Source organism: Camponotus vicinus, unplaced genomic scaffold (genome assembly GCF_025532165.1).
Source record: "Camponotus vicinus isolate PSW18456_S1 unplaced genomic scaffold, iyCamVici1.0 SCAF_10, whole genome shotgun sequence".
NCBI lineage: Eukaryota > Metazoa > Arthropoda > Insecta > Hymenoptera > Formicidae > Camponotus > Camponotus vicinus.
Window position 1 is genome coordinate 9,410,746 of NW_028141946.1, and position 26,882 is coordinate 9,437,627.

The following is a 26,882-nucleotide window of genomic DNA, read 5'->3' on the forward strand; positions in this document are numbered from 1 at the left end:
ACGGGTGCGAGAGAGATAGAAAATGATTTTTCTCTGTTACAGCGCACTGTAATCTAATCTCAGTTTATTATATAACTGTATTAATGAAGTTATAAGAACTGTAAAATTAAATAGACTAATGATAAAAATGCAATGGAATTAAAAATACACCAATGACTAATAAATCAATAAACATTAAGCATATTTTATACTCAAATGGGAGCGTATTTCCGTAAATACTGCATAATTATGGCAAAAAGTGGCTAAATATTATCTTTTTTTACAAAACATTGATAATTTCAGAGAAAAGTGCGTTTGTAATATGCAACGATATCTCTTGCGCTCGTGCGAAGCACCAGGATGTGATAGATACTCTACTCTACACTCTTAAGTGTTATAGAAAAAGATATAGGAAAAAAATAATAACGCAATATCGTAAAATATATTATTTTAATAGTTTTTTAATTTTTACTGTTTCTTTTTTTTAACAAACTGTACTGGCAACAGTAAGTTTTGTATGGTTGGGCGCCATTTGCAATTATTAACCTTACCCGGCCAGCCCGGCTTTATTTCAGTTGTTTACCTGTGGCTTTATGCAGTTTTATCATGAAAAATGGCATGTTGAATACGCGAATGCACCACCAAAGGAAGAAAAAAAGATGCTTCAAGGAAAAAAAGCTTTTTTACAGCTCGCACGGAAAAAATGTTCAATAATTGGCGTGATAGAATTGCTGAGAGAGGCATCAACGAATTCAGCAAAAAAGTCCCATCTGTGAGTTGCATTTTCAGAATTTGCACTTCTCTGACACAGAAATGCGATTTCAAATATTTGATGACTGAAAAAGAAAAACAAGAGGCAATAATAAATAAAGAAAATGTATGTGTATATAGCTAACACTGCTTTACAAATGGTGTCCATTCATGAGAAGTTATTCTTTTCAGCGGACTCCCTCTCAATTAGGTGCCACAAATCGGGACTATTTTCTCTACTCGCGCGCTATCAAGTTCGATCTCCTTCTCTCTTACTTCATGGCGAGGACTAATATTTTCTACTATGACTTCGTTCCAATATTCACTGCCAGTACTGAAAATCTATAGTTTACGTGTGACGTACCATAGATTTTCGAAGTACTGGCAGTGAATATTGGAACACAGCCTTTATTTCTTTATTAATACACGCTGTAACCTTCTTTTCAATATCTGATTGATGGAACTACATCCTGTCGTGCGTGCTCTCTATTTAATCGTAAATTAACTAAAAACATTGATGCGACACTACAATGCGCATGCTCGAGTAATTATGTATATACATAATTTCTATAAACTTACCTTTTTAAAAAAAGATAAAAGAGGCCAAGTTCATGCAGCAATAATTATTTTAATACAATTATAACATATCCTACAAAAATAATATCAAAAAATTGCGCCAATTTAGGATGAAAATTTGTACAAGTTTAAATAGAAATATTTTAATTGAAAACTCTATTATATAAAATAGTTGTTTTAATTTTAAAAATTATATTAAATAATTAAAATTTATTTAAAAATTTAAAACTGAAAATTAATATAAAAAAAATTTAGAAAAATTTTAAAAAATTAAGCAATGCCAACTTTATTTGCATATTGTTCAGCTTAGAAGTATTACTAAATTTCCAAATATAAATCAATATAAAATAATTAAAGAAATTAAGTAATTTTTAAATGTCAAACAAACCATTAGAATTAATAATTAAAATGTCTATTTTGTAAATATGTATTTATTAGCCAGGACGCACGTGGAGGTAAATGAACACTCGTATGAATATTGATTGACTTGAATTAGATGCACTTTATTATATTAAATATTAATGAGATACAACGGGAGACACGTTATTACATGTGACTGACGGTATATGTTAGTGATAGATAGAGTCCTATATACATCGACTGTGCTGTCATCTATATGTGCAACGTATTGTCATATCGAATTAGGCGCGTAATGCGAATGCTTCAATAATATTTAATTATAATATGCAATATTTATTAGCAGTACCACAAAACACAAAAAAACGTTTAAAAAAATGAATGTATTATTAAATAATATATAATAAAAATAAAAAAGAATTGTTTTATATTGATGAGAACTAATAAATTTTTATAGTTTTACATAAAAGACATTATAGTATTCTCATGATATATATATAGCATTTATTCATAAATTCTCGTATTATCTTCTTATGTATATTTCTTATGTACATCATATTTACTTATGATTTAGATGTTGCTACACCTAACAATTCATCAGCCAGTTCTTCAAACCGATCTGCTTGTTCACAATGTGATAAAAGTAGTCGACTAAATTTTTCATGGCCATAAAATGCACCTGCTATCGCGCCGGTCATACTAGCAATTGTATCTGTATCGCCTCCCAAAGTAATCTAAAATAATATAACGTACATATAATATTGAATTATAATATAAATGATATTTTTCACAAATATTTTTCTGTGCAATATCATTATAATTAACCTGCCATGATAGTTTTACTATAAAATTTATAACTTACAGCATATTGAATTGCTCTTCTGACAGGATTATTAGTTCGTATCCTCTTTATACGTTTTTGTGCTTTTAAAAAACAAAAAATTGCAGTAGGGACTGATTCTAAAGCTCTGACGTTATTACCTAGTTCTTTAACTATCCTCTGTTCATTAGGCTCATCTCTAGTTTCAGAAAGTAGATTTTTTACTCTTTTTAATCGTTCTTTATATGGTTGGCTGTAATTTATTTAATATGAGTATAAAATAATTTTGTTTAAATATAATATATATTATATATATTATATCAATATATATTATTATATATTTTTCTTTAAGAGATACCTTTCAACCTCGATTTTATCCATTTTATTTATAAGATCATCAATGAAATTAGAAACGTTTAATTCTTCACTGGGATGTAAACATAGACTTTGTTGAATTGCTATAGCCTGTGATAACAACAAACTTTTGTATAACATATAATTTGTTAACATAGATATATTAAATGTATGCATTTTTCTTCTTATTAACACAAATGAATCTGTAATTACTTGTAATATAGCACCATTTATTCCCAATTCATGCGCATGTGTAATTTGTGTCACTTCTTTCACATAATGTAAAAGATTATCATAATTGTTGTAGGAATACAACGATACAGGTGCAATTTTCATTGCACCACCATTACCATAAGACCCTCGACCATCAAATATAGCCTTTGCTGGACCTTTCACATCTATTCCTGGCTCAATTTTTTTATTCTTTAATTTTCTTAATTCCTTAAGTACCTATACATACATATATATATATATATATATATATATATATATATATATATATATATATACAGATGGTTTGTTGTAATTTATTATTATTACAAACTATAATTATCAAAAAATTACAATTGCAGGAAGAGATATCTTTTATAAATGTAAAAGTATTTTATTACACACACACACACACACACACACACACACACACACACACACACACACACACACACACACACACACACACACACACACACACACACATATATATATATATATATACTCAGTCCAAAAAAAAGCGGTACACTTAAAATTTGAAAAAAAAATCATCAAATTTCAAATGACGATAACTTCGTAAATAATAAAGATAGAAAGGTCTGTAAAAAATGAAAATGAAGCTTGGAATCTCTGCTTTAAGAATCGATTTATTTTAATGTTGCGAGATAAATTTATTTAAAATGGCGGATAACAAAGCAAGAACATGCGAAATTGAAAAATAATGGTCCGAGTTTGCCACGGCACATGGCGTCAGCCAAATGTCGCAACTGAATGGGATAAAAAGCATATGATAGTACAGAGTTTCTTCCTTAAAATGCTTTTTTATTCATCTCGATACGATTATTTTTCGCCGAGACATTCGCATTTTAATAAGAAGGCAGCTTTTTACTTTAAATGCGAATAACTCCAAAAAATCATTGTATCGAGACGAACAAAAAAGCATTTTAAAAAGGAGACTCTGTACTATCATATGCGTTTTATCTCATTGAGCTGCGACATCAAACTCTCGCCATGTACCGTGGCGAACTCGGGCCATTTTTTTTCAATTTTACATGCTCTCGTTTTGTCATCCGCCATTTTCAGAAAAATTGTCGTACAAAATTGCGATATAAAATTTCGAAAACTAGAAATACGAACCTTTAAAATGCTTTTCATAAAATCCTTCTAGCTGTATTAGGTGCTGTGATATTCAATTTTGAATTTTTAGCAACACCGAATTGCAAGAATAAAAATTACATGGTTCGCTAGTACCGCGGTATCTTAAGACTTCAAACCGTACTCGTAGTGTGCGTATGTGTGTTAGTGAGTGTGCCTGCGTGCGTGTATATGTGTGTGTGTGTAATTCGTGCAAGAAGTAGTCACACACACACTAATAATACAGTGCCCCCTCTCTCTCTTTCTCTTACACACACTCGCGCACAAATGCACGCACAAGAAGGGTTTGGAATCGCAAAATACCGTGGAGCTGATGAGCCATGGAGTCCTTATCCTTGAGATAAACACACACACACACACGCGCGCGCGCGCTCACTCACTACACATACACACATATACTCGCACGAAGGTACACTCACTAACACACATACGCACACAACCACGAGTACGGTATGGAGTCGTAAGATACCGCGGTACTAGCGAAACCATGGAATTTTTATTCTTGCAATTCGGCGTTGCTAAAAATTCAAAATTGAATATCTCAGCACCTAATACAGCTAGAAGGATTTTATAAAAAGCATTTTAAAGGTTCGTATTTCTAGTTTTCGAAATTTTATCGCAAATTATATCGCAATTTTGTACGACAATTTTTCTGAAAATGGCGGATGACAAAACGAGAGCATGTAAAATTGAAAAAAAATGGCCCGAGTTCGCCACGGTACATGGCGAAAGTTTGATGTCCCAGCTCAATGAGAAAACGCATATGATAGTACAGTCTCCTTTTTAAAATGCTTTTTTGTTCGTCTCGATACAATGATTTTTTGGAGTTATTCGCATTTAAAGTAAAAAGCTGCCTTCTTATTAAAATGCGAATGTCTCGGCGAAAAATAATCGTATCGAGATGAATAAAAAAGCATTTTAAGGAAGAAACTCTGTACTATCATATGCTTTTTATCCCATTCAGTTGCGACATTTGGCTCACGCCATGTGCCGTGGCAAACTCGGACCATTTTTTTTCAATTTCGCATGCTCTTGCTTTGTTATCCGCCATTTTAAATAAATTTATCTCGCAACATTGAAATAAATCGATTCTTAAAGTAGAGATTTCAAGCTTCATTTTCATTTTTTACAGACCTTTCTATCTTTATTATTTACGAAGTTATCGTCATTTGAAATTTGATGATTTTTTCCCAAATTTTAAGTGTACCGCTTTTTTTTGGACTGAGTGTATATATATATATATATGATAAAAAATATACAGGGTGAGCCATTTTAATTAACGCACGCAATTATTTCGGAAACAAAGCATTTTAGAGAAAAATGTTTCAGACAAAAGTTTTATGGTTTCGAGGGGGCCATAAGATGGTATCATTGGTTTGACACTGAAGAGTCATTTGAAGGTCACGTGAAGGTCACTTCAATTTTTTTAAATGGAACACCCTATATATTTTTGCACACTCTTGTAGCTTATCTCGAGAGCTTTCCAAAACACTATAATTAAGTACCTTTTCGTTAAGTACTTTTTGAGTTATGAGGCTTGAAATAATTTCTTAATTTTACATAGACCGTAAAATATCTTGTAAAATATTCATTTTTCGATTATCTTACCTTAATACTTTTACGTACAAAATAATGAGAGGAATCAATTGGTGCAAAGAAAACACATAGTTGTTTTTAAGAAAAAATATGGAATTGTTAATTGCAAATTACATATTTTTTCTTCAAAACAACTATGTGTTTTCTTTAGACCAATTGATTCCTCTCATTATTTTGTACATAAAAGTATTAAGGTAAGATAATCGAAAAATGAATATTTTACTAGATATTTTATGGTTTATGTAAAATTAAGAAATTATTTCAAGCCTTACAACTCGAAAAGTACTTGATGAAAAAATACTTTATTATAGTGTTTCGGAAAGCTCTCGAGATAAACTACAAGAATATGTAATAAAAAATAGGCGGTTCCATTTAAAAAATTGAAGGTGACCTTCACGTGACCTTCAAAAGACTTTTCCAGGTCAAACCAATGGTACCATGTTATGTCCCCGTCGAAGCCATACAACTTTTGTCTGAAACACTTTCTAGTAAAACTCTTCCTTATCGAGATATTCGACCGTGTCCAGACTTTTTTAACACCCAGTATATATAATATGATACTTCTTAATATAATAATATTATTAAAACTAATATTATTAAGATATATTTCAATATTATATTGTTTTAATATGTTTGAATATGCTTGAGGGGAATATAAATTTGAATGTATAACATAAATTTATATACTTAATATGCACTGTATGTTTTTTTAAATAGATTAAAATTATATAAATAAATGCTAAAACTATATTACACTTATACTACCAGTTCCATAACCACGATAGGGCTCTTGATAATAATTTTCCACAAATCGCTTTGCTATGTCAACAATATCCAGATCTCGTTTCTCAATTAAGGATTCAGCTAAAGAGCGAGTCATTGCCGAATCATCTGTAAACTCCATGACAGGCTCTATACAATTGAAAGAAGTATAAAAAAATTGTAACTGAACAAACTAAAAAAATTTAGAAAAAAGTATATTAAAAATATAAATAATATAATGGAAAAACAATGTCTGAGTTTTATGCAGTAATAATTCGCGCGAAAAATAACGCCCGAGAAATCAACATCGTGGGAAACTTCATTATGAATAGAAAAAAACTTTCAAAGAGAATAAATCTAACCTCTGAACTTTGTTCCCTCCAATGTATCGAGTCTTCGTTGTAAATAAATTTTTTTGCGACACGATACGACTTTCTTGCCTTCGTATGGACTTCCAAGAATATCTCCGACCAAAACGCCTAGCATTGTACCGCGAAATTTACTTTTCAACAATTCCAAGTCCATCTTTGACAATATATATAAAAAACATACGGAGAAATCTAATCTAAAGGTGCCTATACATGGGGTCTGTTCTTTTTAGCTGCACTGCTGCACTAGTGCAATAAGTTAGAAAATGATAGCGGCTGCGGTCGGGAAAACGTTCTGGATGCTTTGAAGCGTTTGATTGACCAATCAGGTTAAAGAAATCTTTACTCCTTTTATCCTGATTGGTCAATCAAACGCTTCAAAGCATCCAAAGCATCTCCCCGACCATAGCCATTATCAAGCGTCGAGCGTTTGCGCAGAAAACCATACCGGTACCATTGCGCAGATTCAGAACACCATTGTGCAGATTCAAAACGAGTTCGAGTGCAGCTACAAAAATAGTTGTATATTATTATATATAATTTAATCAATTATAATATTTACCATTAGTAGAATAAGAAGTTTTAGACTGTGAATTAATGATGATCGAATACCAATCCTTAATGTAATCATGATTAAAATTTTATTTTCATATACTTGACATACAAACTTCACAAGTATCAAATTTGTTGCCTATAAAAACATTGTTACAAAATATTTCTAACGTGGAGATATATAATAAGAGATATATAAAATAGGACTGTGTATGTTACAAAAAGCATGCAAGAAAAGTTCATGAAAATTAATTCTTTAATGTTTGATTAGATTTTAAAACATGATGCATCGATGTAGTAAAATGTTCTATAATATATTTAATTTACTAATAATAGTAGTATTATGTATAATGTTATTTTATGTATAATGTTAATAAATATTAATTTTAATAAGTATTATATATTAGAATATCTAATTCTTTCTATCTCGTGTGACATACATGTTTGTTATTCGTCGTAAGAAGCTGGAAAAGGCCCTTGCACAATGCTAGGCAACAGGCAATAAGAACAGAAATAGTATCTATTCTCTGCTCCTATTGGTGAATATTTACTATTCCGCGTTTTTATTGGTGAATAGTTTTTATTCCCTATTCCTATTGCCTGTTGCCTAGCATTGGGCAAAGGCCTTAACTCAGAATCCTGCGCAATGGTACTAGTAATGGTTTTCTGCGCATACGCTCGACGCTTGATGCTGCCATGTATAGGCACCTTAAGGCCCGATCTACAATAAGAAGTTGGCCTGTCTACAATACATGGAGTAAGCATGGATTAAGGATTAAGAGCGGCGTAAGGAGTTGGAGTAAGGGAGTAAGCGAAATAAATTATTTCCATTTCGTCTTAGGCCCGATCTACAATAAGAAGTTGGCCCGTCTACAATACATGGAGTAAGCATGGATTAAGGATTAAGAGCGGCGTAAGGAGTTGGAGTAAGGGAGTAAGCGAAATAAATTATTTCCATTTCGTCTTACTTCTACTCCTGCTTTTCTTACGCCGAGCCAATCAGGGCACAGGAGGAAGAGTTGCGTCGAGTATGCGAGATTCGAAGTTGCGGGAGTGAATCCGTTCCGTTGTAAATATAGATTACACTTAATAAAAAAAATTATTAATATTGATAAATAAAGAATTAATTTAATGATGAATTCCGAATACGAAGTGCTGGATAGTGCTGCAATTCCTTTGTCTTTGTTTTTGTCGTTTCCATTCTAATATTAATTGATGGTGCCATGCAATGACTAATATACTTGCCAATATTAATTCATTAAACTCCATTTCATAATATAACATTTTTATTCATTACAGTGTCAAGGTAAATAATCTCGAATCTCTCACACACTCGATGCAATTTTCCTCTTGCGTTCTGATTGGCTCTTAATTCTTTCTACTCCATCGTATTGTAGACGGGACCAGCGTAAGCATCTTCACGTCAAAACTCTTACTTCTACTCTTAGGGTGCGTCCCGATGGAGAAAGAAATAGCGGAACGGAATAGTAACGGAAAAGTAACTATATGATGGCTAACCAATCAGAATGATTCCGTTCCGCCTTTACATGGCCGGGTTCCCCATGGCAAACATTTTACGGAACGGAATAAAAACGAAAATTACGTACTACATAATGTCATCATGTATTAATATAATATAATGAATATTTACCATGTCGCGTTAATAATAAAATTAATTAAAAAATCATTAATGATAATATTAATGTTAATTATATAATATAATGTTAATTATTGATAACATAATGTTAATTATTTTATTACACGTGATTTCAGTAAATTGCTTCACCAGGTTATAGGTTATCACAGACATGATATATCTATGTAATACATGATGATATTATGTAGTACATAATTTCCGTTTTCATTCCGTTCCGTAAAACGTTTGCCATGGGGAACCCGGTCACGTAAAGGCGGAACGGAATCATTCTGATCGGTTAGCCATCATATAGTTACTTTTCCGTTACTATTCCGCTCCGCTATTTCTTTCTCCATCGGGACGCACCCTTAGGGCTCGTTGCCACTGAGCGCGTCACGCGTCGCGTCAACCAGCGTGAGCCAATCAAAACATCCCATTGTAATAACACGAAAAACATGTTATTACAATGGGATGTTTTGATTGGCTCACGCTGGTGACGCGACGCGTGACGCGCTCAGTGGGAACGAGCCCTTACTCCTTACTCCATCTATTGTAGATCGGGCCTAACCGTCGCACATGCGCGCTGCAGATGAAATATTATGGGCGCGAAAAAATAAATTAATATTAATATTATATTATTTAATTTTACAATATAAATCACAATATTTAAAATCATAAAATATCATGGATTTAAGGATTATTAGAAAAAAATGGCTAGATGAGAATATTCTTCTAGAATGGTTGGCTTTTCATCTTATAGCATGTAAATAAGCTTCCTATATGCTACATATGTACCCATACAGCACACAAAGATTGCATACACATTGCAGCAATCTTTCACCACAATGTTGCAACATTGCAAATTTACTGCAAGATGTTGCTGCACCATTGCTGTGGGATTGCAGCAACGTTAAAATGTCCGCTTTTAGGAATATTGCAATGTAAGATTGTAGTAAAATGTTACGGTGCAACGTATTTGTAATATTGAAACGCGTTTTACTACAAATGCAGACCGTTTTAAATTTAATAAATAACCTTTAAAAGTATAAAAAAATGTTTAAGAAAGATAGAAAAAAACATTTACCTTTAAAAAAATTTCACGGCTTTAAAAAATCATCTATTAGTGTTTTTTATTAAATGTTTCTTATTAAATATTTATTTCAATAATATACATACAATTATTTTACATACCCTCGACACCAGAATATTTTAATACGTGCAATAAATGAACTCCATGATAATGATATCCATTCAAATTGAGGAAAATCTGTTTAATATTCTGAATCCCAACGAGGGATCCAGATTATTAAACAAATCATGATCCCATATTATGATTCAGAATATTAAATAAATCAAATCAGTTTATCAGAAAATAAACTGACACAAGACAAGAAATATATAATTACTACATTAGTCCTTTGTAGACCTTATATCTACTTTAGATGAAAATTCGAATACGAGTTAATTAAGTTTGGAATCGCCACGTAGCGGCAAGTAAAGAAACACATGTTATACATTTTCGCTATGTTAAAACTAGAGGCGTGCAAATCTGCTCTCACTCCCGCTCGTTCTCGACAGCGAGACTGGATTCTCGAGACTCAGATTATCGGGAGCGCTGTTATCGAGAATAGAGGCTCGAGAACGAGCGAGTCCCGAGTCTCGATGCTCTATTAGACGGAGTGAGGATAGGAATCTACCCCCACTCCGTCTAATAGAGCATCGAGACTCGGGACTCGCTCGTTCTCGAGCCTCTATTCTCGATAACAGCGCTCCCGATAATCTGAGTCTCGAGAATCCAGTCTCGGGAACAAGCGGGAGTGAGAGCAGATTTGCACGCCTCTAATTAAAACGTTGCTGCAACATTGCCAAAGTAATATTACAAAATAATGTCTCTGCATTATTTCTGCAACATTAACCTGCAATGAGCAATGTTGATGCAAGCTTCTGTGCTGTATGGGAAATGTTATTGCTAAATTCCTAAATATAAATCAACATAAAATAAGTAGAGAAATTAAGTCATTAAATTTAAATGTTAAACAAACAATTAGAATTAATAATTAAAATGTCTATTTTTTAAATATGTATTTAATTACAATTAATATATGCCAACTTTCAATATGTATTTAATTATACAATATGCAATATCCCAGGTAGCAAAGGTTCGTCATTTTGACGTCAAATACTAGTCATGTTCGTACGAATGACGTCAAGTGACCAAAAATTGACATCATATATAAGTCATTTGAATGACATTATAAGGACGTCATTATTTTACGTCAGTATGACGTAATATTTAAGCCCTACATTTATTTTATAATGACGTCATCATATAGTACGTCAGTATGACGTAATATTTAAGTCCTACATTCTTTTAATTTACGTATTTAATGTCACGAGCATTGTGAACGTCAAGTGCGTGAAACAGATTACGCGCATGCGTCGTTTATTGCGCATATTTTGTTATATCGGCGCGAAAAAATTATCAGTCATCTATGTTAGGTCCACGTGCTTCTCCGTATGCAAGTCCGTCCTTGTTCAGACGCAAGCGAAAACATTTCGTATAAACTTTTTTATTATTTCATATATTTATACGCAATATATTTTCTTGATTATATAATTACTAAAATGACTTTTGTTGGCGTCGAATTTATTGCTAGTGATCTTGCTGAAACATCAATTGCTTTAGTACATCGTTCATGGTTAACGCCACGAAAAAAGAGGTTTGATGGCCTCCGTATAAAACTGGTGCACAATTTAAGAAAGCTCTCATCCTTGAAGAAAAACCGAAAGATCAAACATGGACATTATACGGTATAAAACAAATACTTTTTTCTTGTGGTACGTATACATATATTTATGTGTGTGTGTGGGTGAGTGTGAGTGTGTGTGTGTGTGTGTGTATCTGTGTGTATTGAGTATATTGAATATATTAATTGCTTATTTAGTTAATTAATATTATATTGTATATTGTAATATTTTTAATTAACAAATTTTATTGCATAAAATTAGGTTATGTTTATAAAACTTGCCTTTAACAATTTTATCTTTGTTAATTATAGATGAATATCAGAAAGCTAATAAGAAACTAAAAAAGTGTGAAGAATTTTCTGATGTACAGTCTTCTACAGTGGAAGATAAAGAGCAACCAAAGAAAAGACAGCCAAAACGAAATTCTAAATACATATCTACAAGTGAAGAAGAAGATGATGAAAATGACCATTCTTTACATCGACCATCAAAGATATCCACATTTGGTAAAAATATTTTTCAATTAAAAATTTAAACTTTTAATTAATAAATATAAATCTAATTTTATCTTTTTGTAAATATTGGAAGCAATTTATTATCTAAGCATTACTGTTTAGCACATGCGCTACAAGATAAACAAAGATGTTTAACATCAATGCCTATGACATCAAAAGGCCCTCTAGAAACAGGTATAAAGAAATAGCAAAATATTAAAAAAAAATAAAGCATCATATTTTTAAAATTTTGTTTTTAATGTTTGTATTTTTTTTAAATTTGTTATATTATAGTATCGCAACAAGACATAAATTCAGATTCTTCTGATATTTCTGCACACAATATCATTACTACGAGATCAAAGGATATAAATTCTTTAAATAGAACCACAATATCACCATCTTCAACTGTTTCCACAAACATCAGTTCTCGATCAGAGTCTGTAAATTCAATTCTTAATGAATCGTATGGAAGACCATATTTTCGTAGCTTTACTGGTATGTCTTATTATTATTCTATAAAATAAAAAAAATATTTTGTTTATATACTAGAATGCCTGTTTATATTAATTTTTTCAGAACAAATTTTTACTGAAATAAAAAAGGTGCGAGAACAAGTTAAAGAAATTTATGGAATATTAAGGCATTCCAATACTAAAGGTGGCATACTCTCTATCCCAGATGATTGTCCTGTTGAATTTCCATTGAAAACACGCGAAGAATTGCAATTATTAGAAAATTATTTTAGCTCCCGTGAAAATAAGCACGCTGTGGTATAATTTTATTCAAAATACATATTTTAACATACATATACAGACATATACTATTATTACTATTACTACTACTACTATTATATGTGTGTGTATGTATATGTTGTGTATATGTATATGTGCCTATGCATGCATTAATGTTAATTTTTCTTATTATTTTACAGTCATTGTTCTTATCAACACTAGGAGGTGACACTACTACTGCAAGAACTAATAAAATTTTAAAATACGTTTTTACTAACGAACTTGCGAAAAGTTTCAACTTTGCAGGACAAAAAAATAAGGAAGCTTTTGAGAAGCTTTCTTTGAAGACTGTGGTAGTCCGTAAGTTTGACAACATTAAATATTTTACAAAAATTAATTAAAATTGATTAAAAATAAAATTTCTCTCTTGATATAATATATATAATTCATTATAAATAAATTGTATAAAATTTTTCTGTTTTGTTTATAGGCGCTGTACAAATAAAATCACCTTCAACCACGGAAAAAAATATTGAAGATGCAATCAAAACTTGGTTAAAACATGCTTCTGATAGATTAAAGGAAAGTTTGAAAAGAAATCGAGAAAAGTTATAAATATTGTATTATATTCTACACGTATGTATTATTTTTTATTTTTATTTTGTCTATTGATAAATTAATATTAATTTTATTAATTTCACGTTTTAAGTTTGCATTATTCACTTTAATAATTAGTTATCAAAATATTATATCTTTTGTTTTCGTTTATTTGCAAAATTTATCATTATGTTAAAAACTAGACGTAAACGTAAAGAATTTATTGGACGGCGCCAACAATATCGAAGAGTAACGCAAGCTGTAAACAAAATATTTGCTGCTAATGTTTCTAATAGAATACCTTGTAATAATTTGAATCTATCAAACGAAATATATAATGGATCAAGTGATTTAGATACTAATAGGAGTACTAATAATAAAACGAGCAATAATGAAAATTTTGAAAATGTAATTGTCTCTTCAAATTTTCAAAATGATAACTATTTAACTATTAATGCCGTATCTGATTTTTCTAATAAGGTAATAAATAATTCTTCTGACACAAATATAAACAGTAGCTTAGATAATCAGAGTAATTTTATGTATGAATTAATGAAATGGGCCACTGAAAGACACATATCACATTTAGCTCTAACAGATCTTTTGCACATACTTTCCCCCTATCACCCTGAATTACCATTAGATTCTCGTACCTTATTGAACACTCCAAGTTTTACACGAATTAATAAATTAGAAACTGGAGAATTTTGTTATTTAGGTTTGAACATAGCTTTGAAAAATGTATTGTCACAAAAGTATACCCAAGAATGTTTAGAACCTGGTGAAACATTAAAAATCTGTTTTAATGTAGATGGTATCCCATTGTTTAAAAGTAACAAATTACAACTATGGCCTATTCTCGGACTTATTAAAAATTTTCGTAGTATTCCATTTATTATTTCAATTTTTTGTGGCACGTCAAAGCCTAAACCTTTAAATCTTTTTCTAAGGAATTTTATAGATGAATTAAATGATTTATTAAAAAATGGATTTGATTTTAATGGGAATCACTTTAAAATAGAAATCCATAGTTTTATATGCGATGCTCCTGCTCGTGCTTTTCTAAAATGTACAAAGACACATTCGGGGTATTCTTCATGTGATAAATGTATCGAACCTGGAGAATATTATAAAAATAAAGTTGTTTTTACAAGTGAAACAGCTCAAAAGCGCACAGATGATTCTTTTAGGAAACAGATAGATGATGACCACCATCATGGCTTATCTACTTTAATAGATTTACCTATAGATTTAATAACATCTTTTCCCACAGACTACATGCATAACATTTGCTTAGGCGTAATGAGAAAGCTATTAAATACATGGGTTGGAGGTCCATTAAACGTTAGATTACCTAACAGAAAGGTACAAATTCTCTCACAACGTCTCATTAATTTACGGCCATTTATTCCATTGGAGTTTAATAGAAAACCTTGGTCCTTAAATGAGTTAGCGTATTGGAAAGCCACAGAGTTTAGAACTTTTTTGATTTACATCGGTCCTTTAGTTTTAAAAGATATTGTAGACAAAGCTATTTATAAAAATTTTCTATTATTGCATGTTGCTATTTCCATATTAATATCACAAAAACATATAAATGATTTTGGAATTCCATTTGCACGAGAATGCCTACTAGCTTTTATCAATCATTGCAAAAGTAAATTGTACGGTCTGGAATTTGCTGTTTACAATATTCATCTCTTAACACATATATGCGACGACGTAGAAATTTATGGTCCTTTAGATGAATATTCTGCGTTTCCGTTTGAAAATTATCTAGGTCATTTAAAAAAATTAATAAGATCTTCTAGTAATCCATTACAGCAATTACATCGTCGAGTTCAAGAAATAAATTCTTGTTTCTTAGAAATAAATAAATGTAACTTAAAAGAAGTCAAAGCTAAATATTTTGTTGACATGGAACATAAAAATGGACCTTTATTAAATTATAGTTCTTGTCAATGGTACAAACAATATAAAAAAATCAGTTTTACAAATTTGTCATTTTCTATCAATCGCTACAGCATTGCAGACAGTTATTGTAATTTAAAAGACAACACAGAAGTAATAGAAATACATAATATTGTAGAAACAACAAAAGGTGATATTTTTATTATTGGAAAACATTTTATTAAACAATCACCATTATATTTATATCCGTGCGACTCATCTCTACTTAATATATATATTCTCAAAAATTTCAGTAATCTCAAAATATGGCCTATTAGTCTCATTAGCAGCAAATGTATTGTAGTACCTTATATTAATGATAATACTTATGTTTGTTTTCCAATCATACACATTGATTAATATTTTTTTATTATTAATTTTTAATTTAATATTTATGAATACTTATTTCAAATAATTTAAACAATCATAGTGCATATTAAACAATCATAATGCATATTGTGCAATGCATATTGTGCAATTTAAGATGACTATTAATAATTACAAATATACATTATAATTGTAAAATTTAATAACAAGTTTTTATATTATAGTTATTATAATAAGTTTACAATTTATTTTATAATAATTATATCAGTATAATATATTAATAAATTTTTGTTTATATTAAAATGTGATAATAATAATAAAAAATTTATATATACATATATTTACATATTTCATCCAAGTTTTATATACAGGGTGTCCAGTGTATCAGGTAACCAAAAAAAACTCTTGTAGCTTACCTCGAGGGCTTTTCAAACACTATATTGAAGTATTTTTTCATTGAGTACTTTTCAAGTTATGAGGCTCAAAATAATTGCCTTAATTTTACATAAACCATAAAATATCTATTAAAATATTCATTTTCGATTATCTTACTTTAATACTTTTATGTACAAAATAATGAAAGGAATCAATTGGTGTAAAGAAAACACATAATTGTTTCAAAAAAAAAAAATCTAATTGTTAATTGCAAATTACATATTTTTTTCGAAACAATTATGTGTTTTCTTTACACCAATTAATTCCTCTCATTATTTTGTACATAAAAGTATTAAAGTAAGATAATCGGAAAATGAAAATTTTACTACATATTTTATAGTTTATGTAAAATTAAGGCAATTATTTCAAGCCTTATAACTCGAAAAGTACTCAATGAAAAAATACTTTAATATATGTTGTACTTCCATGTTTTGAAAAGGTAAGCTACAAGAGTTTTTTTTTGGTCACCTGATACACCGGACACCCTGTATATGTGTGCGGTGTGTGTGTGTGTGTGTGTGTGTGTGGGCGCGCGCGCCCGTACCCATTAATTGATAACTATATTAAAACTCTGCGCACTATAAAAAAGATATTAGGAATAAATATTAAATATTAGAAATAATAATTATTTTAAAATAATTATTATTCCTAATATATTTAATATTTATTTCTAATTTTTCTATTGTGCGCAGGGCCTAAGAACGTCTTAATAACGTCATTATATTAATCAGAAAAGACGTCATGAAATGACGTCAAAATGTGGTTCTTTTCGTGACGTCAACAGTCTGTGACATTAGACCGTCATTTTTACGTCATAAAAACGTCAAGTCATGACGTCAAAAGTAGTCAGTAAATGACCAATTTGGGACGTCAAAATGACGTGTGCTTGCTACCTGGGATTATATTGGCCGCGCCCCAAAATACAAAAACAAAGAACAAAAACACAAAAAACCGTTTAAAAATTGGATGTATTATTAAATAATATATAATATGTATTATTAAATATTACCCAGCTAACCATTTGTTTGCGGATTGCTAGCAAGCGGAAAACAATTTTCTGCCGAACAAAGTTATCAAATCCAGAGTCTACTGTGTCCTCGAGTGCACCACAATTGCAACCAAAAGTTGAAATCGCATTCAGAGGGTCGATTGTGTATCACGCAACTTGGTGAAAATTACAAAAGTGAGCAAATTTACTAGATATTGACTAATGAAATTATAAATATTCTAGTACATTTGCTCACTTTTGTAATTTTCACCAAGTTGTGTGATACACAATCGACCCCCTGATGTTAAATTGTGTGCAATACCAGAGCAGATGTGTCACTAACAGTGCGATAACAGATGAACGTAACAAACCAAGAGCAGATTTAACAATCATAGAAATAAATCTTCAAACTACTTTTGGCATGTCTACGTGCTTTTTGTTGCAAAATGACGTTTCAACAGATCTGCTGTATTTCTGCTATCACCACTTTCTACAAATCTGCTTGCTGTTCACTGCCACTTTGTCATGTAGTCTGTCTGAGAGATATTGATGAATATTTGCTGGAATTGTGTTCATAGTATCTTCAATGGCAAAGTATGTTTCTCATCTGCAGCCTTCTGATAAACAGAATATGTTATCTGCATTTGCATTCACAGAAAAGGTTAGCTGGGTATATATAATAAAAATAAAAAAAATTGTTTTATATTGATGAGGATTAGTAAATTTTAATAGTTTTAAAAGACATTGCGTATTCTCTCGATATACGTATAGCATTTATTCATAAATTCTCGTATTATCTTCTTATGTATCATATTTACTTATTTATGTGTTGGATGTTGCTACATCTAACAATGCATCAGCCAGTTCTTCAAATCGATCTGCTTGTTCACAATGTGATAAAAGCAATCGACTAAACTTTTCATGGCCATAAAATGCACCTGCTATCGCGCCGGTCATACTAGCAATTGTATCTGTATCGCCTCCCAAAGTAATCTAAAATAATGTAACGAAGATATAATATTTAATTATAATATTAATGACCCCAATAGCCAAGTTTGCTAAAGCAGATCTTGTCAGGTAATCTGTTACAAATTTTTGTCGACAGAAAGATTACAGAATTGATGCAGGTTCTGATATATCATGGGATGTCGGCAGAATGTCAACAGAAATATAACAAAATCTGTTCACATAAATGGACAACAGATTACACAGGCCCACAAAAAAAAAGTACCCTGTGCTGGCGATCTGACTAGGCTAGTCTTATGTATTTTGGCCCGCTGAATTCGAATCTGACGTCAGAATTGCTCCATCACGTCACAGTTTTTTTTAAATCTCAAAAATAGACGAAAATTTCGTAAAAATCGACATTCTAGGGTAATAAGACTGCGCTTCTTAAAGAAAAAATGACCAAAATCATATTTTGATGTATTTTCAGACATTATAAATCCAAATCCGACCTAGAATATAAACGTTGTGCTCAATTTTTTTTGTGCTCATTTTTTATTTTTTTTTTATTTTTTCAGGTTGTAACACCTAAAATTTACTGCAAACAGATTCTATTTATCAAGATGCGAAGATATTAAGATAAGTTTTTACCTCCAGATAGCACAATCTCTTTTTTCATGTACCTCTAGCGCTTTAAAGACATGAAAAGAGGTTTGTGACCTATATAAATAAATTTCTGCATCTTATACGAACTCAACAGCTAGAAGCTGTAAGTTTCGAAAAAATTTTTCTCAAAATTTGAACTTGGAGAATATAAGATTAATTCTTTCCAATATAAGATTTATGAATGAACTAAAATCAAATATGGAATACGGAAGATTGCTACTTTTTCATGACAAATGTTAATGGAATCGATGGTATGATTGGTGTGACAAATCGGATTTGGATTTATAATGCCAGAAAATACATGGAAATATGATTTCGGTAACTTTTCCCTCAAGAAGCGCAGTCTTACTACCCTAGAATGTCGATTTTTACGAAATTTTCGTCTTTCTCTTTTGAGATTTAAAAAAAACTGTGACGTGATGGAGCAATTCTGACGTCAGATTCGAATTCAGCGGGCCAAAATACATAAGACTAGCCTAGTCAGATCGCCAGCACAGGGTACTTTTTTTTTTGTGGGCCTGTGTTATTAACAGAAACCGAGCAGAACTTGTTGATATAATTGACGGCACATTGATGGCAGAAACTGAACAGGATCTGTGCGGCGCAATTTTGACAGCAGATTGGTAACAAAAATCGAGCAGGATCTGCGCAATGAAATTTGATATCAAATTGTCAGCAGAACCCGAGTAGAGCCTGCTGATGTAACTGACGGCAGATTGATGGCAGAAATGGAACAGGATTTGTGCGGCGAAATTTGATGTCAGATTGCCTGTAGAAATCGAGCAGGATTTGCGCACACAATATCTGATAGCAGATTGACGGCAGAAGCAGAACAGTGTTTGCATGATTCGATAGTTCCTTCGTTTACCGCTATGTGATATACTTTCTCGCAATCAAATCTCTGTCAAAAATATATATAAAGTCGCGATTATTAATAAAAGATCAAAAATATAGTAACTATTTCCATCACTTTAATTTCTGACATCTGATACAAGCAGATGAGATTCAGAATATTAAACTGATTGGAATCAATAGGATAAATGGTAAATTATTCATTTACTGCCTATTTGAAGCATAAAGCAAGAATTTAATTCTAAATAAATTATATCTTGTTTTATAAATTAAATTACTTTTACTTTATTATTAATTTAATTAAATTGAACTAGTCCTTCGTTATGTGAGAATAATTACGATATAACATATATTATTATACATTATGTCATATCAGAAAAAATTGTAATTAACCGATAACTCACCGATAATACTCTTATTTAGCACCTGTAATAATCAATTTTATTGCATTTATGCAACATTAATATAAGTAAGCCCAAATCTTGTTCGGTTTCTGCTGTCAATTTGCCATCAGATTGCGTGCGCAGATCCTGCTCGATTTCTGCCGACAATCTGTTGTCAGATTATGTTTACAGATTCTGCTCGGTTTTTGCCACCAATCGAGCGTCAAGTCATGTTAACATATCCTGCTGGATTTCTGCTACCAATCTGCTGTCAGATTCTGTGAGCAGGCTCTGTCAGCAGAATATAAGCTGAATGAGGACGCAGTTGATGTCAGTCTGCTGATATACTTTGATTAAATCTGTTACCAGTCTGCCGACATACTGCTAACATTTTGCTTACGGGGGACATTTTTTAAAAATATTTCTCTGTGCAATATCATTATAATTAACCTGCATGATAGTTTTATTATAAAATTTATAACTTACAGCATATTGAATTGCTCTTCTGACAGGATTATTAGTTCGTATCCCCTTTATACGTTTTTGTGCATTTAGAAAACAAAAAATTGCAGTAGGGACTGATTCTAAAGCTCTGAAGTCATTACCTAGTTTTTCAATTATCCTTTGTTCATTAGGCTCATCTTCAGTTTCAAGAAATAGATTTTTTACTATTTTTAACCGTTCTTTATATGGTTGGCTGTAATTTATTTGATATGATTAAAATAATTTTGTTTAAATATAATACATATATATTATATATAATTTCTCTTTAAAAGATACCTTTCATCAACCTCGATTTTATCCATTTTGTTTATAAGATCATCAATGAAATTAGAAATGTTTAATTCTTCACTGGGATATAAACATAGACTTTGTTGAATTGCTATAGCCTGTGATAATAACAAATATTTGTGTGACAGATATCTATTAACATAGATATATTAAATGTATGCATTTTTCTTCTTATTAGCACAAATAATGAATCTGTAATTACTTGTAATATAGCACCATTTATTCCCAATTCATGTGCATGTGTAATTTGTGTCACTTCTTTCACATAATGTAAAAGATTATTATAATTGTTGTAGGAATACAACGATACAGGTGCAATTTTCATTGCACCACCATTACCATAAGAACCTGCACCATCAAATATATCCTTTGCTGGACCTTTCACATCTATTCCTGGCTCAATTATTTCATTTGTTAAATCTTTTAAGTTTTTGAGTACCTATATATACACAAAAGATTTGATGTACTTTATTATTATTATTATTATTACAAACCCTAATTTTGAGAAAATTATAATTACAATTCCAGAAAGAGATATCTCTTATAATTATAGAAATATTATATACATATATATTGTATATATATATATATATATATATATATATATATATATATATACAGGGTGAGTTTTAATGGTTGTGTCAATCTTTATATATATATATATATATATATATATATATATATATATATATATATATATATACACACACCCATACAGCACAGAATATTGCAACAATATTATTAATATTGTTGTAACATTGCAGCAACATTGCAATATTGCCGCAAAATTACTGCAATGTTCTGTGTTGTATGGGTATACTGGGAGTAACTTAAAAAGCGCCCACTAAGCAAATAGTGTTATTCCTGATTAAAAATCGAAAAGTCCTGAAATATTTTTTTCTATAATGCTTAATAAAGCAATAATTATTGAGTAAAGTCTCGCCAATCAACACCGACCTTTAGCCGGGCGCACATCAGTGAGCCGCGCGTCTGGTAGTGTACGCTCGCGAGCATTATAGAAAAAAATGTTTTAGGACTTTTCGACTCGATTTTTAATCAGGAATAACACTATTTGCTTAGTGGGTGCTTTTTAAGTTACACTCTATATACAGGGTGAGCCATTTTAATTAACGCACGCAATTATTTCGGAAACAAAGCATTTTAGAGAAAAATGTTTCAGACAAAAGTTTTATGGTTTCGAGGGGGCCATAAGATGGTATCATTGGTTTGACCTTGAAGAGTTATTTGAAGGTCACATGAAGGTCACCTTCAATTTCTTAAATGGAACCTATTATTTGTCATTGCATATTCTTGTAGCTTATCTCGAGAGCTTTCCAAAACACTATAATTAAGTACTTTTTTGTTAAGTACTTTTTGAGTTATGAGGCTTGAAATAATTTCTTAATTTTACATAAACCGTAAAATATCTTGTAAAATATTCATTTTTCGATTATCTTACCTTAATACTTTTATGTACAAAATAATGAGAGGAATCAATTGGTGTAAAGAAAACACATAGTTGTTTTTAAGAAAAAATATGGAATTGTTAATTGCAAATTACATATTTTTTCTTCAAAACAACTATGTGTTTTTTTTACACCAGTTGATTCCTCTCATTATTTTGTACGTAAAAGTATTAAGGTAAGATAATCGAAAAATGAATATTTTACAAGATATTTTACGGTTTATGTAAAATTAAGAAATTATTTCAAGCCTCATAACTCAAAAAGTACTTAACGAAAAGGTACTTAATTATAGTGTTTTGGAAAGCTCTCGAGATAAGCTACAAGAATATGCAATGACAAATAGTAGGTTCTATTTAAGAAATTGAAGGTGACCTTCATGTGACCTTCAAATAACTCTTCAAGGTCAAACCAATGATACCATCTTATGGCCCCCTCGAAACCAAACAACTTTTGTCTGAAACATTTTTCTCTAAAATGCTTTGTTTCCGAAATAATTGCGTGCGTTAATTAAAATGGCTCACCCTGTATATACATATATACATACAGGCTGTACTTAAATTCGCGATAAATATATTTTAATGTGACAAATTCTTTGTAACCTTTTAAGACGAAAATGATCTAATACGAAAATGTTAAAGCTATGATAGTTTTCAAATGGGAAAAGTTTAAAGATCATGAATGACAGGGTTAGAATTTTGCGCGCTCAGGAGTGGCAAAACAGCCAGTGGTAAAGCGGGAGCACAGACTTTTGCATAAGCGCATAACCATAAGCATAAGAAAATTGATTGGTTCATTTTCTTATGCATATACTTGTGGACCAATCAATTTCCTTATGCTTATGGTTATGCGCTTATGCAAGAGCCTGTGCTCCTCGCTTAAAGGTGCTTCCATCATGAATGGAATGCTTTTGATATTACCCGGTTAGCCAAGTCTGCTCGAACAGATTTCGCCAAGTGCTTGCTAAAAATTGTTGTCAGCAAAGAGGCTACAATTTTGCTACAAGAGTTGTTATTACCTGATTAAGCTGGCAGATTGGCGGCAAAAACCGAGCAAAGCTTGCTGACAAAATCCGACAACAAATTGGCAGCAAAAAGCAAGCAAAGCTTGCTGCATGACTTGACGTCAAATTGGCAGCAAAAACCGAATAAGATCTGCGCGCAAAATTTGACGGCAGATTGGTGGCAGAAACCGAGCAGAACCTGCATAATCGGTATTTAAGTGCCTTGATCAATAGTTCCTTCGCTTTCCGCTACGCGATGCACGCTTTCTCGCAATCAAATTTCTGTTAGAAGTAGATATAAAGCTTGCTAGTGGCTATTAATAAAAGATCAAAAGTATATTTCTATTGGTTTAATTTTTGATATCTCATACAAGCCTAATATGAGAATATTAAACTGATTAGAATCAACAGGATAAATGGAAAATTATCCTATTTGAAGCATAAAGCAAGAGTTTAATTATCATATAAATTACATCTCAATTTTATAAATTAAATTTAATTATTTTCACAATTTACTTTATTATTAATTTAATTAATTATTAATATTATTAATTTAATAAGTTGAAAGAGAATTTGCTACGTGAGATATAACTACGATATAACATTACATTTCATAGTTATTTATGAAAAGAAAATTATAATTTACCAATAAAACTTATTCTGTAATATTAAATTTTATTGCACTTTGGTCAAAAGCAGATCATGCTCGGTTTCTACCGTCAATATGCTGTCAGATTGCGTGCGCAGATCTTGCTCGGTTTTTGCCGACAATTTGACGTCAACATGTCAGCAAGCTTTGTTCGGGTTTTGTCACCAATTTGCTGTCAGGTTATGTCAGCAAGGTTTGCTAGCAAAACACGAGCTTAATGCGGACACAGATGGCTATGGATTTAGTGTGGAATTTTGATTAAATTTGCTGCCAATTTGCACGCAATTTGTTAACATTTTGCTTACTGGGTAGTGAAGTTATTGTAAGAATATTCGAGAATTTCATTAAAAATCTATTTCTATTTATCCATAATGAATTATAACAACAGTTGAAAACGTTTTTATTTAATAATTTAATATATCGATATTGATAAGTATCAGCTGTCATATGTCGACCAACCTCAGTGGAGGCAATTAAATTTGACTTTAAACTTTTTCCACTTGAAAACTATTACAGCTTCAACATTTTCGTATTAAAATTTTTGTCTTAAAATGTTACAAAGAATTTGTCACATTAAAATATTTATCGTGAATTTAGGTACACCCTGTATGTGTGTGTGTGTATATATTACACACACACACACACACAAACACACACACGTATGTATGTACACACACACACACACACACACGAAATAAGATACTTTTAGTATTTTTCTCTCTGGTATTATTAAGATATATTTTAATATAATATGTTTAATATGTTTAAACATGCATGAGGGAAATAAAGTTGAATGTATAATATAAATTTATATACTGAATATGCACTATATATTTTCTTAAATAGATTAAAATTATATAAATAAATGTTAAAACTATATTACTGACCTGTATATAACCAGTTCCATAAACACGTGCGGGATCTTGGTAATAACTTTCCACAAATCGTTTTGCTACGTCAACAATATCCAAATCTCGTTTCTCAATTAAGGATTCAGCTACGGAACGAGTCATTGCCGAATCACTTGAAAACTTCATAACGAACTCTATACAATTGAAAGAGGTTTCATATGAAAAAAAATTGTGATTTACTACAAAACAAACTAAAAATACAGATAAAATTTAGAAAAAAATATATATTATAATATATATATATATATACATATATATATATATATATATATATATATATATATATATATATATATATATAGAGAGAGAGAGAGAGAGAGAGAGAGAGAGAGAGAGAAATAATGTGTGAAGTTTGTACGGCAATAATTCGCAAGCAAAATAATATAACACGTGAGAAATCAACGTCGAGAAACTCTTTGGTCCATATTCTGAATCCTCTTTTATTGATAAAAGTGCCTTTAAAAGTGGCTTATAAGCCTTCTGATTGGCTGTAAGCCACTTTTAGAGGCACTTTTATCGATAAAAGAGGATTCAGAATATGGACCTTTATTACGAATAAAAAAAATTTTCAAAGAGAATCTAACCTCCGCATTTTATTTCCTCCAACATATCGAGTTTTCGTTGTAAGTAGATTTTCTTGCGACTTGATATGACTTCCTTATTCTCGAATGAATTTCCAAGAATATCTCCGACCAAAACGCCTAGCATTGTACCGCGAAATTTACTTTTCAACAATTCCAAGTCCATCTTTAACAATAGTTATCTTCCATTTACACTCATGTGATATTGAGTCACTCAGTTATGTATTTTATATTCAGATTAATGACGTCATTATTAAGTGAATAAAAGGAAACAGGCAAATACAGGTTTATGACCTCACTTGCCAACATCAAAAGAACGTGCATTCAATTAAGTTATGACATCACAAGTTAGAATTATCCGAGTTTTGATGTAAATGCAAAATAACTGTTATATATAAACATATGGAAATCTAACTTAACCGACCCGAAAGCCCATATTTTGAGTTCTCTTTTATCGATAAAAATGCCTCTAAAAGTGGCTCGATCAGAAGCCACTTTTATAGAGACTCTTTTATCGATAAAAGAGAACTCAGAATATGAGCCGAATATCACGCATCACGGATGATGACATTCGACGCGCATGTGCAGAAAAGAAAATCCATTTATGCACTGACTAGAGATCCTCTAGTAAGAGACTGGCCATCAGATAGAGTGAGCGCATATTGAGAGTATGGGCTACTGCACACAGGACGTGGCAACGCGTTACGCGCGGCGGAAGCTGACGCGATAGCCAATCAGCAGATACGTAACATCCACCGCGCGTCAAAGTTGAACTCAATCCAACTTTTGTATTGGTTATCGCGTCGACTTCCGCCGCGCGGCAAGCGTTGCCGTGTCCTGTGTGCAGGAGCCCTATGTTTCGTCCATGTTTATGCAAAATCCTGCGAGAGAGATAGATATAAAGTAGGATCTATATAGAGACTCTAGATTTCAGATCTGTTTTTTCAATATTCTTGCGTAGAACCACCGACGAGATACTGTTAAAGACCGACAGTCCTGGGTAAATTTTCGTGACTATCAAGTAGGTCCGGAGATAATAGAAGATTGATGATATTACCGGCCGTTTTGATTATATTAAAGACAATTACAAGAGTTATTTAATCATACGAGTATTTTAGGTCATTCAGTTATTGTTTTATTATCGAAAATATATAAATCTTTTTATATACCTGCTTCAAAAATGACAAATTATGTATCAAATCATTATTTTATTATCGACAGTATAAAGATTTTGTTACCTACAGTAGCA

General features: G+C 31.2%; 3 protein-coding genes and 1 long non-coding RNA gene across 13 annotated transcripts; 2 read left to right on the forward strand and 2 right to left on the reverse strand.

The window, feature by feature from the left end:
• Positions 1 to 123: 123 nt before the first annotated feature.
• On the forward strand, positions 124 to 1,488 carry LOC145960902 (uncharacterized). The gene is made up of 3 exons (XR_014435489.1): positions 124 to 211; positions 283 to 856; positions 922 to 1,488. It is a non-coding gene; the product is annotated as an uncharacterized LOC145960902 (long non-coding RNA).
• A 655-nt stretch (positions 1,489 to 2,143) lies between these two features.
• LOC145960899 (ADP-ribosylhydrolase ARH3-like) lies at positions 2,144 to 7,139 on the reverse strand. Its single transcript, XM_083080615.1, has 6 exons — positions 6,922 to 7,139; positions 6,552 to 6,709; positions 3,050 to 3,286; positions 2,841 to 2,947; positions 2,525 to 2,735; positions 2,144 to 2,396 (listed from the first exon to the last, which is right to left on the reverse strand). Exons 1-6 carry the CDS (start codon positions 7,082 to 7,084, stop codon positions 2,226 to 2,228), a joined length of 1,047 nt encoding a protein of 348 aa, XP_082936741.1. The 5' UTR covers positions 7,085 to 7,139; the 3' UTR covers positions 2,144 to 2,225.
• Positions 7,140 to 11,264: 4,125 nt separating this feature from the next.
• LOC145960901 (uncharacterized) lies at positions 11,265 to 17,293 on the forward strand. The gene is made up of 8 exons (XM_083080617.1): positions 11,265 to 11,953; positions 12,175 to 12,369; positions 12,481 to 12,552; positions 12,652 to 12,855; positions 12,937 to 13,130; positions 13,292 to 13,451; positions 13,582 to 13,727; positions 17,093 to 17,293. Exons 3-7 carry the CDS (start codon positions 12,519 to 12,521, stop codon positions 13,704 to 13,706), a joined length of 717 nt encoding a protein of 238 aa, XP_082936743.1. The 5' UTR covers positions 11,265 to 11,953; positions 12,175 to 12,369; positions 12,481 to 12,518; the 3' UTR covers positions 13,707 to 13,727; positions 17,093 to 17,293.
• LOC145960896 (ADP-ribosylhydrolase ARH3-like) lies at positions 13,112 to 26,222 on the reverse strand. 10 transcript variants are annotated; one of them, XM_083080600.1, is made up of 8 exons: positions 25,928 to 26,220; positions 25,637 to 25,799; positions 25,029 to 25,186; positions 21,229 to 21,465; positions 21,015 to 21,124; positions 20,721 to 20,931; positions 18,207 to 18,381; positions 13,112 to 18,005 (listed from the first exon to the last, which is right to left on the reverse strand). In XM_083080600.1, exons 1-7 carry the CDS (start codon positions 25,955 to 25,957, stop codon positions 18,211 to 18,213), a joined length of 1,080 nt encoding a protein of 359 aa, XP_082936726.1. In that variant the 5' UTR covers positions 25,958 to 26,220; the 3' UTR covers positions 13,112 to 18,005; positions 18,207 to 18,210. The 10 variants fall into 10 exon arrangements, with proteins under 10 accessions (XP_082936726.1, XP_082936727.1, XP_082936729.1 ...); XM_083080601.1 differs by having other exon boundaries at positions 13,112 to 18,026; XM_083080603.1 differs by lacking the exon at positions 13,112 to 18,005 and having other exon boundaries at positions 18,140 to 18,381; positions 26,058 to 26,222.
• Positions 26,223 to 26,882: the final 660 nt, after the last annotated feature.

Bases quoted from the DNA above. Each gene is read 5' to 3' on its own strand.
- LOC145960899 (XM_083080615.1), bottom strand. From the start codon at position 7,084: ATGGACTTGGAATTGTTGAAAAGTAAATTTCGCGGTACAATGCTAGGC. The intron at 6,710-6,921 runs GTTAGATTTATT...TCAATTGTATAG, and splicing joins GGAGGGAACAAAGTTCAGAG to AGCCTGTCATGGAGTTTACA. The intron at 2,397-2,524 runs GTAAGTTATAAA...ATATTATTTTAG, and splicing joins GAAGAGCAATTCAATATGCT to ATTACTTTGGGAGGCGATAC.
- LOC145960901 (XM_083080617.1), top strand. From the start codon at position 12,519: ATGCCTATGACATCAAAAGGCCCTCTAGAAACAG. The intron at 12,553-12,651 runs GTATAAAGAAAT...GTTATATTATAG, and splicing joins AAAAGGCCCTCTAGAAACAG to TATCGCAACAAGACATAAAT. The intron at 13,452-13,581 runs GTAAGTTTGACA...TTTTGTTTATAG, and splicing joins TTTGAAGACTGTGGTAGTCC to GCGCTGTACAAATAAAATCA.
- LOC145960896 (XM_083080600.1), bottom strand. From the start codon at position 25,957: ATGCACGTTCTTTTGATGTTGGCAAGTGAG. The intron at 21,466-25,028 runs GTCAGTAATATA...GTGTATATATAG, and splicing joins ATGGAACTGGTTATATACAG to GTACTCAAAAACTTAAAAGA. The intron at 21,125-21,228 runs GTAATTACAGAT...TTATTATCACAG, and splicing joins TAAATGGTGCTATATTACAA to GCTATAGCAATTCAACAAAG.